The 12,281-nt window shown below is 46.0% G+C and overlaps 1 protein-coding gene across 2 annotated transcripts in view; it reads left to right on the top strand.

Moving 5' to 3' along the window:
• The window catches only part of PPP1R14D (protein phosphatase 1 regulatory inhibitor subunit 14D), a 43,004-nt gene extending 32,054 nt beyond the window's left edge, over positions 1 to 10,950 (top strand). For both annotated transcript variants that reach the window (XM_054700637.1, XM_037502234.1), the window contains exons 3-5: positions 10,345 to 10,428; positions 10,621 to 10,653; positions 10,850 to 10,950. In XM_054700637.1, coding sequence (XP_054556612.1) covers positions 10,345 to 10,428; positions 10,621 to 10,653; positions 10,850 to 10,915 — 183 coding nt within the window. In that variant the 3' untranslated portion in view covers positions 10,916 to 10,950. The remainder of the gene's footprint in view (positions 1 to 10,344; positions 10,429 to 10,620; positions 10,654 to 10,849) is intronic.
• Positions 10,951 to 12,281: the final 1,331 nt, after the last annotated feature.

Genomic DNA, 12,281 nt, shown 5'->3' with positions numbered 1-12,281 from the left:
AACCAGCCCAGCCTCGGGCCACTTTGACACCCCTCAACCGCACCCTGGGAAAAGGACCATCTGGGCCCCTGGTCACAGGAAGCGGCACTTTCTCGCAGAGATACCTTCTCTAGGGGCAGGATGGATACAGTGCAGGTTTTCTATGATTTGAGCAGACTGGTGAAGGAGTCCTGGAGCCCTTGGTGACTTTTGCAGGCTTTTATTGGAATTTACCAGGTACACAGCAGGTTGGGGTGCCGGGAGGCTGGCAGCAAATCTTCATTCTACCTGGGTTCTCCGGCCTTCTCTGGTGGCCTTGTTCTCTGCTGCTCTCGTGGTTCTGCTTCTCTGCTCTGCTGGCGTCCCCGTGATGCTGCCCTAATGAGCCCAGTCTCAGCCCAGGTGAATCCCATCTACCTCTGCCCACACCCTATTCCTGGCGCCCGCCACCAGGCATACATTCAGGACTGCAAGGATCCATCATCTATCCTGATGGCGGGAGGGCAGAAAAGCCTGAAAATCGCTTACCCTGCACCTTCCATTTGGGATCCTAGAGTAGTTACAGCCACCACATCAACAGACAATATTTTGGCCACTGGACCAGGTACAGTGCCAAGGCCTTGATGTGATTATTTCATTTAGCCCATCCCACGGCTCCATGCAGCAGCTAATGTTTGTCGGGAATCATGGACCGTGGAGGAAAGCAGACCATGGAGGCTTAGAGGTGCTGAATAGCTTGCCCAAGATCATGCCGCTGGGAAGCATCAGGATTGGAAGCTATAACCTGAGCACTCATTTTGGCAGCTAGTGATTCTCCACACCTGAAGTGTTTCAGAAAACAATCTAGTGCCCTGATTCCCCCTCAACTGAATTTATTATTATTATTTAAAGATTTATTTATGCATACAAGAATTGGGGTATAAGCCAGAGGTGGGAGGGGTGAGAGGATTCACCAAAGAGAGTGGGGAGAACAGGCAGATCTACTGAAATCCACTGCTGAGGGGATCAGCGGGCGAGACAGGAGAGGTCTGCTGCGCCATGTAGGTTTCTCCCTGGCCGAGGATCAAACTCATGCTGCAATGGCTGGCGATAGCTTGATAGCACTCTCTTTAACCTCTGCACCACCAGGGAGGCCCTGAATTTATTATTATTTTTAAAGATTTATTTATGCATACAAGAACTGGGGTACAGGCCAGAGGTGCGGGGGGTGAGAGGATTCACCAGAGACAGAGTGGGGAACAGAACGGGCAGACTGACTGAAATACACTGCTGAGGGGAGCAGCGGGCGAGACAGGAGAGGTCTGCTGCACCGTGTGGGCCACCTCCCTGGCCAGGATCCAACTCATGCTTCGGTAGTTGCAAATTGCTTCATAGTGCTGACACTTAACCCCTGGTGCTACCAGGTAGGCCCCCTTCAATTGAATTTAAATGTTAGAGTGGAGCCCAGGCACTTGTCTTTTTTTTTTTTTTTTTTTATAAGCTCCACAGCCAGAGGACCAGAGTCCTCCTTCAGAGTACACAGTCCTTGTCTCTCCTTTCTGGATTCAAGACCTATCTTTTCTTGTGGAGACAGCAGGAGCATTAGATTCAGGTAAAGGCTGTGTCAGCAGCCCTACAGTAGGGCGTGGAGGAGCCCAGGCTGTCTTGTGAAACTACGGGGTCATGGGTCACTTTGGTCCTGGTGTTGTCCATGTCCCTTGTGGCATCCTAGGCCTGCTCACAAGGGGGGGAGATGCTCTGCAGCTGGGAACAGGAGAGGCAGACGTTCTTGGTCTATGTCTACTCTGATCTTGCACGCCTCCGCTGCCCTTGACTACTGGCCAGCAGCCTCCCTCTCTGGGTCAGTTTCAATTTTCTAGTGTTGCACATGCACATAAAAAATCATATTCCAGGCACCTGAGGGCAAATCCTTCCAGGAAGCAAAGGAAGACAGTAGCCAAAGAATCTTGTTTGGTCACGATCAAGACAGGGCGGATGGGGGGTGGGCAATACAACAGTGAGCTTATAACTCAGGAAACAGGACACGTAGGAGGACCACTCCCAGGCAATGACCTAAGTCAAATACCTGGCCTGCGGTTGTCATGGCAATTGTCCAAAGGTGCCAGGTGGCACTTCCTCTCTCAGTCCCTGCTCTTCTCAGCAGCTAGTGAAACCCAAAGTGGCAGGTCATCTGGGGCAGAGAGTAAAGCAATACAGTCTCCAGGTTTACCCTGCCCTGGTTCTACCTTCACTGACTCCACCCCACTCACCAAGCTCTCCCCCCACATGCTTACCTGGGACAGCACCACTGGCAGTGGTTCCCTGATAAGTTTAATTTAATGGGATGCAACCTTTGCTAGAGGGCTCCGCCTCATTTCCCTGGGTGTGCAGCCTGACTTACAGTCTTCAGAGGAATCAAGGCTTGGTCCAAGTATACAAACAGACTTGGGGCCTGGAAATCCTGTTGTCAGAGGTGGATTTGAGTTCCAAGCAGGGACTTAAACACAAGTTTCTCTCATTTTAAGGAGACTCACTCAACAACATGCCCCCTCCAGTCACCTTCTAGTTTCATGTTTGCTTCAAGCAAGACTCCTTTGTCCATATTGACTGTCTTAATTTTGCTCTTTTTTTAAAAAGATTTATATATACAATAGCTGGGGTACAGGCCAGAAGCGCAGGCGGGTGAGAGGATTCACCAGAGACAGAGTGGGGAGCAGAACAGGCAGAAGGACTGAAGTACACTGCTGAGGGGAGCAGCAGGCAACACAGGAGAGGTTGCTGCGCCATGTGGGTTTCTCCCTGACCGGCTGGGAATCGAACTCATGCTGCAGAGGCTGCCGACAGCTTCACAGTACTGTGCTCAACCTGCTGCACCACCAGGGATGCCCTTAATTTCCTCTTTATCACCATTCAAACCACTGAAATCTGGCTTCTGTTCCATTCTACTGAGAGCTCTTTCTGAGGTCACCAGTCACTCTTGGGGGCTCAATTTAATGTATACATCAGCAGGGGACAATTGACTACCCCAGAGTTTGGAAACACTTCTTTCCAGTAGCTTTCATGACAATATATTTTCCTGGTAGCAGGTGGCATTTTAGTATCGCCCTTTTGGTGTGGTGACATTTTAAGAAACAATCTACTAAGTTTCCAACTTTAAACAAATATTTTCGATTAATATACAACATGTCCTCGAAAAATGTCATTTCATTCAACATTTCTTTATGACATTGATGAGAAAAAGACAATCCCAGTTGACTGAGTGAAAGACATTATTCAAGGAACTGCTTTCCTTACACATCATTGTGCTTAAAGTTGCATTTTCCAAGAGCCTGGTTAATAATGTTAATTGGGGACTCACTGTTTGAAACAAACATTTGTTAACTTATCTCTGAGCCTTACTCCATTGATGGTCCCCAAGGTGGAGAGATCAGGAGGAAGGGGGTTCAGTATGGAGTGAAGGTGGAGTTGGGAAAGGGATCAGTCTTGGGCAAGGAACCAACACTCGTAGAGTGTCAAGTTTATTGTATCATCTCAATAAAATTTGTGCAATATATCTGCTCATTTTCATATATTTGGATTATATGACCCTATATTTTCCACTCCAGACCACAGTGGCACTCTTAGTAATAAACACAACTTATATTCAGTAGACATTTAGGCAACACAGTCTGCAGGTTCACCCTGCCCCAGTTCTATCTTCATAGAGCCCCTACATATCACAAGTATATAAAATGGGCTTGGGGCCAGGACCAATACTTTTTTTAGATGTGGAGTTCTTTTATTTTTATTTTATTTTATATATTTTTACATCATTTTTCATTTTTGAACAATGTATGCATTTTCACCTTGGTTATAGTCCCAGTGAAATTCCCACCACCCTTGTTTTGATCCTACTCTCTTCTCCCCGCCCCCTGTAGTGTGTCTCTGGTTTATAGTTGCCTGTTGATTTTGATTTTTACTTTATTGTAATTAGTCTTTTTCCTGATCCCTTATTTGGGTTTTCTAAATTCCTGCTATGAGTGAGACCATCCAGTATTTTTCTTTTTCTTTCTGCATGAGTTTATCTTCCTTGATTGCTGAGTAATATTCCATGGTGTATATGGACCACATCTTCTTGATCCAGTCATCTATTTTTGGGCATTTGGGCTGTTTCCATAGCTTATCTGTTGTAAATAGTGCTGCAATAAACATAGGGTGCAGGTGTCCTTTTGAATTAATGTTTCTGTGTCCTTTGGGTAAATACCTAGGAGTGGAATTGCTGGATCATATGGCAGCTCTATGTTTAGTAGGTCAAGAAATCTCCACACAGCTCTCCATCGTGGTTGCACCAGTTTGCACTCCCACCAGCAGTGCAGGAGAGTTCCTTTTCCCCCACTAGATGCAGAGCTTTAATCATTAGAGTTGATCTTTGGTTTTTGGTGCACCCTCCTTACTATTGTGCATATGTAAGGCCACTTGTTACACAGGTCACCAAGGCTTTGTTCTGTTCTTCCCACTTCCCCCAGACTTTTTCCTCTCTATGCTTCATTTTGGCCAGTTTCCTTTGCAGTATTTTCAAGTTCAACTCATCTCCCTCCCTCCCGCCCCCACCTCCACAGTGTCAAATATGGTATTAATTCCACCCCATAAAATTTTCATTTAAAATATTGTATTTTTTTAAAAAAATATTGTATTTTTCTTATCATTCAGACTACCATCTTGAATTATAGGGAGTCCTCCCAAGTCTCTTTTGAAAGCTACATGAATATTATATTGCAGGCTCTGGGTGACATGGATCAGCAATTTTAGCTGATCTAAGAGGAGTCCAGACTTCTCAATGATATAAATGTGCGTGGTGAGTAGAAAATGCTCTGGGTGAAATGCAAGCTTGCTGTCCCACTCCTACCCAATAGACTATGCATTTAAGGAACTCAATATGCTCTTTCAAACATATAGATACCTAATAGTTACTAAACTGACATCAGGAAAGAACGGATATAACCAGCTTTTAAGCATTTCAGTGTCATTTAGAAAAGCAGCATAAGAGACACAAAACCTCATAAAATTACCGTATCAACTCTTGACAGACAGGATCGAGTAAGCATTCCCCAGTGTGAAGAGGAGACCTTTAAAAAATATGTTTGCAGGAAAATCAGCTCAGACTGAGAATTTATATTTTCCAAATAAATAAATTAAAGCTTTTTTTTTGTTGCACAACATTTGAAATTTACAATGATGGTCTGGAGGAAGGTATCAGGTTCTATATATATATATATATTTTTTTTTAATAAAGGCATGTTTTTATTTATTTATTTATTTGTTTGCTTGTTTGTTTATACATGCACTGGGTACAGTGAGAAGCGCGGGAGGGTGAGAGAATTCACCAGAGCCAGAGCGGGGAGCAGAGCAGGCAGAAGGACCGAAGTACACTGCTGAGGGGAGCAGCGGGCGGCAGGAGAGGTCTGCGCGCCATGTGGGACCCTCCTCCGGTGGCCGGGGAGCAGCCGGGGATGAACCGGCGCCGCAGAGGCTGTGGGCAGCTTCGTAACCCAGCGCTCAACCGCTGCACCATTGGGGAGGCCCCAGGTTCTATATGTTATGTCGTGTATACTTCATGAAAAACATTTCAGTGGGGTGTGTGTGTAAAAATAAAGTATTACATTTTCCTCTCTAGATGCATTGTTTTTTTCCTTCTATCTTTCTTTTCTGTCACTATTCTGTTCATTTTTTCCTTCTCTACTATTCCATTACCCTGTCATTTCTGGGTCTGCTTCTATGAACTCATTTTTGTTCTGGTTACAGGTCACATTTCCTATATGTTGGCATGCCTGGTGATTTTGTTTGGGTACCAGGCATTGTGGATTTTATGTTGTTGAGTAACTGCATTTTTTTGGTCTTCCTTTAAAGAGTGATGGGCTTTGTTCTGGTAGGCGGTTTAGTTACCTGTGGTTCAATTCGAACCTTCTGAAGCTTGCTTTTAAACTGCTAAAGGGCAACTATAGCGTACCCTTTAATCTAGAGAATAATTTACCCCTGGAGTAAAGCACGGCCCTTCTGAGGTCTCTACTGAAGCCCTGCGTGATCAGCAATGACTAGCCGCTGTGGCTGCATGGACCTTGACTTTGTGTCCCTGTCCTGGGAACTGTCTGTCCACTCGTTTCCTTCAATGCCTCTTAGTACCTGGCCTTGTGAAGTTTCATGCTGTGATTGTGCATCTTGTGTACAGCAAAGACTCGAGAGAACCCATAAACAGATTTCAGGAGGTCTCTTTCTTCACAACCCCCTCCTATCCAGAACTTTGTCCATCCACTGCCAGCCACCTTAATCCTGAACTCTGTCTTCCATTACATCAGTTCGCAAGACCACTGTGCTCTGGTTGGGGTCTCCCTATTTGCTCGTGGTCTGCAAATTGCCTCCAGGAAGAAATCCAGGGCAATTGTAAAGTTTACCTCTTTTATTTCCCCTCTCAGGTAGTACTAAACTACCTGTTGTTCAGAGGCTGAAAGCACTATTCACATATTTTGTCTAGTTTTCTAGTTGTGTTAGGAAAGTAAATCTGGTCCTTGTTATTCTGCTACAACAAGAAGCATCAATATGTGGTTAATTCTTAATTTAGCCTTGAGGTCTCAGATTAGAAGTGACTTCCTAAATCCCAAATTTGTTAGGTTTCCTCCTAACAAATTGTAACCGCCCTGGTTCACTTTTTTTTAAAGATTTATTTATGGGGCCTCCCTGATGGCTCAAGGGGTTAAGCACAACACTGTAAAGCTGTCCGCAGCCTCTGCAACACAAGTTCTATCCCTGGCGGGCCAGGGAGCTACCCACATGGTGTGTGCTTGCTGTTGCTCTCCTCAGCAGTGTATTTCAGTCAGTCTGCCTGTTCTGTTCCCTACTCTGCTCTGGTGAATCCTCTCACCACCCTCCCCCTGCCCCTCCCAGTTCTTGTATGCATAAACAAATCTGCATATAAGAGCTAGGGTACAGGCCAGAGGTGGGGAGGGGAAGATTTACCAGAGACAGAGTGGGGAGCAGAACAGGTGGATTGACTGAAATACACTGCTGAGGGGAGCAGTAGGCGAGACAGGAGAGGTCTGCTGCACCATATGGGTAGCTCCCTGGCAGGCTGGGGATCTAACTCGTGCTGCAGTGGCTGGGGATAGCTTGATAGTGCTGTCTTTAACCCCTGCGCCACCAGGGAGGCCCCCCCATTCACTTTTTTGTATCCCTCTGGGGACTACAAACTCTTCAAGGGCAGGATGTCCTCTGTCTGGTTTTTACTGCCCCAGCACTCATCACAAGGCTTGATGCATTCACTCAATGAATATGCATTGAATGAGTGACTGATGACTCAGATGAGCTGGAAAACAAGGAAGCAAATTGGAAAGTCTAAAGTGCAGGTGAAAGGGCTAACTTAGAACTTCAGCACTGTTTAATTTTCAAAAGGTGTGAATGGACCAAACTTAAGAGTTGTTACCTGTTGGCGGTGGGAGGAGTGAGAGCTTAGGTGAGGCTTCTTTGACTTTTTCTTTCTTTTTAAAAAAATCAACTTTATTGAAGTGTAATTGACGGAGAATATTTGAATGTTTGAGCTAAACATTTGGATGCACTAAGCTTTTTTTTTTTTTTAAAAAAAAGATTTATTTATGCATGCAAGAACTGGGGTCCAGGCCAGAGGTGTGGGGGGTGAGAGGATTCACCAGAGACAGAGTGGGGAACAGAACAGACAGATGTACTGAAATACACTGCTGAGGGGAGCAGTGGACAAGACAGGAGAGGTCTGCTGTGCCATGTGGGTAGCTCCCTGGCCGGGGATCAAACTCGTGCTGCAGTAGCTGCTGACAGCTTCTGTCTTAAGCCCTTGTGCCACCAAGGAGGCCCTTACACTAGGCTTTTTAAGGGCAGGATCTTTGTCTTGCTGACTGCCTGAAGTTCCCAAGTTCACAGCGCCAGCTTACTTATAGTCACTGGGTACCTACTGTTGAATAAATAGATTCCAAAAGATTAGATAATCAAATGAAAAAAATTAAAATTATCAAACCTCTAGAAAAACATAAGGTGAATAGCAAATATTTATCCATGTTGTATTGGAAAAACTTGCTAAGTATTATAATTAAAAAAAAAAAAAGGAAGCAAACCACCTGGGAAAGATGATTAGATTCAACTATGTAAACATGGACATCTATTTCCATAATCCTCTCCCGAATGCAAATAATATTTCCATCCAATGAGAAATACTAGTGTTTATCTAAATTCAATAATAAAAAATAAATACATAAAATCTCAGTAAGAAACAACTGAGCAACCCAGTAGAAAAACGGGTATGGGCCTCCCTGGTGGTGCAGGGGTTAAAGACACAGTGCTGTCAAGCTATGGGCAGTCACTGCAGTATGAGTTTGATCCTGGCCAGGTTGCTGACCCACATGGCGCAGCAGATCTTCCTGTCTCGCCTGCTGCTCCCCTCAGCATTGAATTTCAGTCAGTCTGCTCTTTCTATTCCCCACTCTGTCTCTGGGGAATCCTCTCACCCCCACCCCACACCTCTCGCCTGTACCCCAGTACTTGTATGCATAAAATAAAAATTTTTTAAAAGATTTTATTTATGCGTACAAGAACTGGGGAACAGGCCAGAGGTGTGGGGAGGGGGTGAGAGGATTCACCAGAGACAGAGTGGGGAACAGAACAGGCAGACTGACTGAAATATAATGCTGAGGGGAGCAGTGGGCGAGACAGGAGAGGTCGGCTGTGCTATGTGGGTAGCTCCCTGGCCAGCCAGGTCTTGAACTCGTGCTGCAGAGGCTGCAGATAGCTTCACAGTGCTGTGCTTAATCCCTTGAGCCACCAGGGAGGCCCAAGACAGCAATTATTGAAGGGTATTGGTGACCTCTGGGGCTGCAGAGACCCATTCGAGGGTTCATGATTATTTTCATAATACTGATGTTGTTTGCCTTTCAGTTTATTGACATTTGTGCTGGGGATATTAAAACAATGGTGGCCATTAATACGAAACAAGAAAGTGGCATCAACCTGTCCTCGTCATATTCTTTTTTTTTTTTTTTAAAGATTCATTTATTTATGCATACAAGAGCTGGGGTACAGATCAGAGATACGGGGGGTGAGAGGATTCACCAGAGACAGAAAGGGGAGCAGAACAGGCAGATTGACCAAAGTACACTGCGAAGGAGAGCAGCGGGCGAGTCAGGAGAGGTCTGCTGCACCATGTGGGTAGCTCCTTGGCTGGCCAGGGATTGAACTCGTGCTGCAGTGGCTGCAAATAGCTTCATAGGTTGTGTCTTAACCCTTGCACCACCAGGGAGTCCCTGTCCTTGTCATGTTCTTCACCACTACATGCCACTCCTACCTATGAAAGCTCTTGATGATGGATTGTTAAATCTTGGTCCTTGAGTTCACATTTTAAAAAATAGACTTTACTTTTTAGAGTAGCTTTAGGTTCATAGCAAAACTGAGCAGAAATAACAGAGGTCCCACGTCCTCCCTGCCCCCACACTTACACAACTTTGCCCATATTAAGATAAAACTACACTGATACATGACAATCACCCAGAGTCCATCATTTATGTTAGGGCTCATTTTTAAAGCTGTATATTCTATGGATTTTTATAAATGTATAAATGACAAGTATCCACCACTAGTGTATCATATAAAGTGGTTTCACTGCCTTAAAAATTCTTCTGTGCTCTTTTTATCCTGTCATCACCCAACTTCCTTGCCCCAACCCTGCAATTCCTGATGTTTTTACTGTCTCCATAGTTTTGCCTTATCTGAAAGTCATATAGTTGGGGTCACGCAGTCTGTAGACTTTTCAGACTGGCTTCTTACCACTTAGTAATAGCCATTTAAAAGTCCTCCATGTCTTCTCAAGTCTTGGCAGCTCATTTTGTTTTATTGTTGAGTAACATTCCATTGTCAGAATGTGTTAATTTATCCATTTACCTACAGAAGGACATCTTTGTTGCTTCCACATTTGGGCGATTATGGGTAAAGCTGTTATTCATGTGCATGTTTTAGTGTGGACATGTTTTCAGCTGATTTGGGTAAAAACCACACATCATGACTGCTGAATTGTATGAATGGAATTGCTTGGTCAGATGATAACTTTTTTTTAACAGTTTAAGGAATTGCCAAACTGATTTTCAAAGCTCCTGTCCCATGATACATTCCTACTAGCGATATATATGACTCTTGGAATCAAATACTCTTTTTAAAGAACCACTGTTTCAGGTAGAATGTAGTAGGTGGAAGGGAATGGCGTTCAATGGATGGGTTGAGTGAGGCGAGGGGAGGGGTGAATATGGGAAGTGGGGTGAGAGATCGGAGAGCCCTGCCAGTAACCTTGACTCCAGTATCAACTGGCCAGTCTCCTCTGAACCCCATGTGATTCCCAAACAGGACCAACCAACTCCTTGTGAGCCTGAGATTGACCTCGAGGTGCTCATGGATCTATCCACAGAGGCGCAGAAGACTCAGCTGAAGGTAGAATGTGGGGCTGGGTCCTGGCCCAGGGGTTGGGGGATGAAAGCTGGGCTTGGACAGAGGGGAACCCAGGTTCCCTCCTTGAGTGGAGTGGGGAGAACTAATTCGCAGCAGAACGTATTTTAGAGACCAGTGGGGGCTTGTGGGAAGGTGCTGTGACTCGGGACCCACTTTCTCCTTTCTTCTACCCAGGATATTCTCCAAAACTGTGCCCGTCCCACAGAGGTAAGAGATGCTTCACTCTGGGGATGAGGTGAGACCTAGTGGGGAGGCAGCCAATGAAGTGGGAGTGTTTGGAACAAAGGCTTGGCCCTCGGCCTTTCTCCCTCTCCCCAGCTCCAGGGACATAGGGTCTGGAGGAGATTAGGCTGGGCAATGTGGTGGCCACTCTGCCTTCATTTCACCCCCGTTTCTCTTTCAGCCTTTTATCTCTGAGCTGCTCAGTCAACTCAAGAAACTCCGGAGACTTAGTCGGCCTCAGAAATAAGTCTTGTGAGACTACCTCCAGCAACCTCAGCACTGCCAGACCTTCCCTGCGGATCCTGGACTGAGAGGAAAACAGCTCCTTGGGACAAAGACAAGAGCTGTGGAGGATAAGGGGGGCCATTTGAACACCCTTAGTGTACAAGTTGCCACACCTAGTTCCTGTCACCTGGGTTTTCTGGGAGCCAGTCATGGCTGTTATCCAATGTTTTCCTTGGCAGCCAAGTGGATAAAATCTTTAGGTGTCTTTAACATTTTTTTTTTTGGATTTATTTATTTATACGAGCACTGGGTACAGTCAGAAGCACAGGAGGGTGAGAGAATTCACCAGAGCCAGAGCGGGGAGCAGAACAGGCAGACTGACGAAGTACACTGCTGAGGGGAGCAGCAGGCACAGCAGGAGAGTTCTGTGTGCCATGTGGGACCCTCGCCGGGGATAGAACCGGCACCGAGAGGCTGCAGGCAGCTTTGCATCCCGGCGCTCAACTGCTGTGCCACCGGGGAGGCCCTAGGTGTCTTTAGTTGAAAGGAGTGTGGAGCATATCTGTGTGAGGGACAGGGGAGAGTAAGGGTGAAGTGATATACCTGAAGCCAGTATCCTGAGTCACTAGGCTCTATCCACATATTTCATCCACCCACCTATCCATCCATCCATTCATCCATCCATCCATCCATCCATCCGTAAGAATTCAAAGATCAAGTTCCCGGTTGCTTCAGAATCACAATCGACCAAAGCCCAAAGGCCAAGCAGAGGGCACCTGGCTAAGACACACAGCATCTTAACATCACCAACAGGAGCCCCAGTGACAAAGACATTTGGAGTCCTGGAGGACAGGTACAGAAAAAACCAACTAGGGCTTGGGGGCATCAGAAAAGACTGTTTTCCTCTACCTCTAAATGATACAGGAGGTTTCTTGAGGTGGCTCCAGGCAGAGGCAGGAAAAGAAAAGGCACGGGCTAAGTAAAGGGGTGTAAGGGGTACAGATATGAGGCCAGGAGTCTGGTCAGGAGAGAGTTGCTAGAAATAGACAGTGGGTCTGAATGGCAGGTAGGTTGGAACGGGAACACTGGGGGGGGGGTGGTGTCCTTTGGGCATAAGAAGGGCAGCAGGGACTCACTGCGCGTGCATGCATTATCTAAGTACTAGAGAGACTGAAAAACCCAAAATGTTGGGGTCTGGGGTCTGAGCTGGGCTGCCCAGCACAAACATGCATGCCTGCTGTATATGAATTTACCAGGATGGGGGGGTGAGGACTATCTCTGCCTGGATCCAGGATGGCACAAACTTTTCCCTCATTGCACAGGACTGAATTTATAGCCGACTTTATTCTTGCCGCTTCTTCAAGGACCCAGATTGGAACACAGGATTC

The sequence above is a fragment of the Talpa occidentalis genome, unplaced genomic scaffold, assembly GCF_014898055.3.
Source record: "Talpa occidentalis isolate TD23 unplaced genomic scaffold, MPIMG_talOcc4v2.1 talOcc4.11, whole genome shotgun sequence".
In the NCBI taxonomy this organism is placed as follows: Eukaryota; Metazoa; Chordata; class Mammalia; order Eulipotyphla; family Talpidae; genus Talpa; species Talpa occidentalis.
Note: the sequence above shows the minus strand (reverse complement) of the source record. Positions and strands in the feature narration are given on the sequence as shown.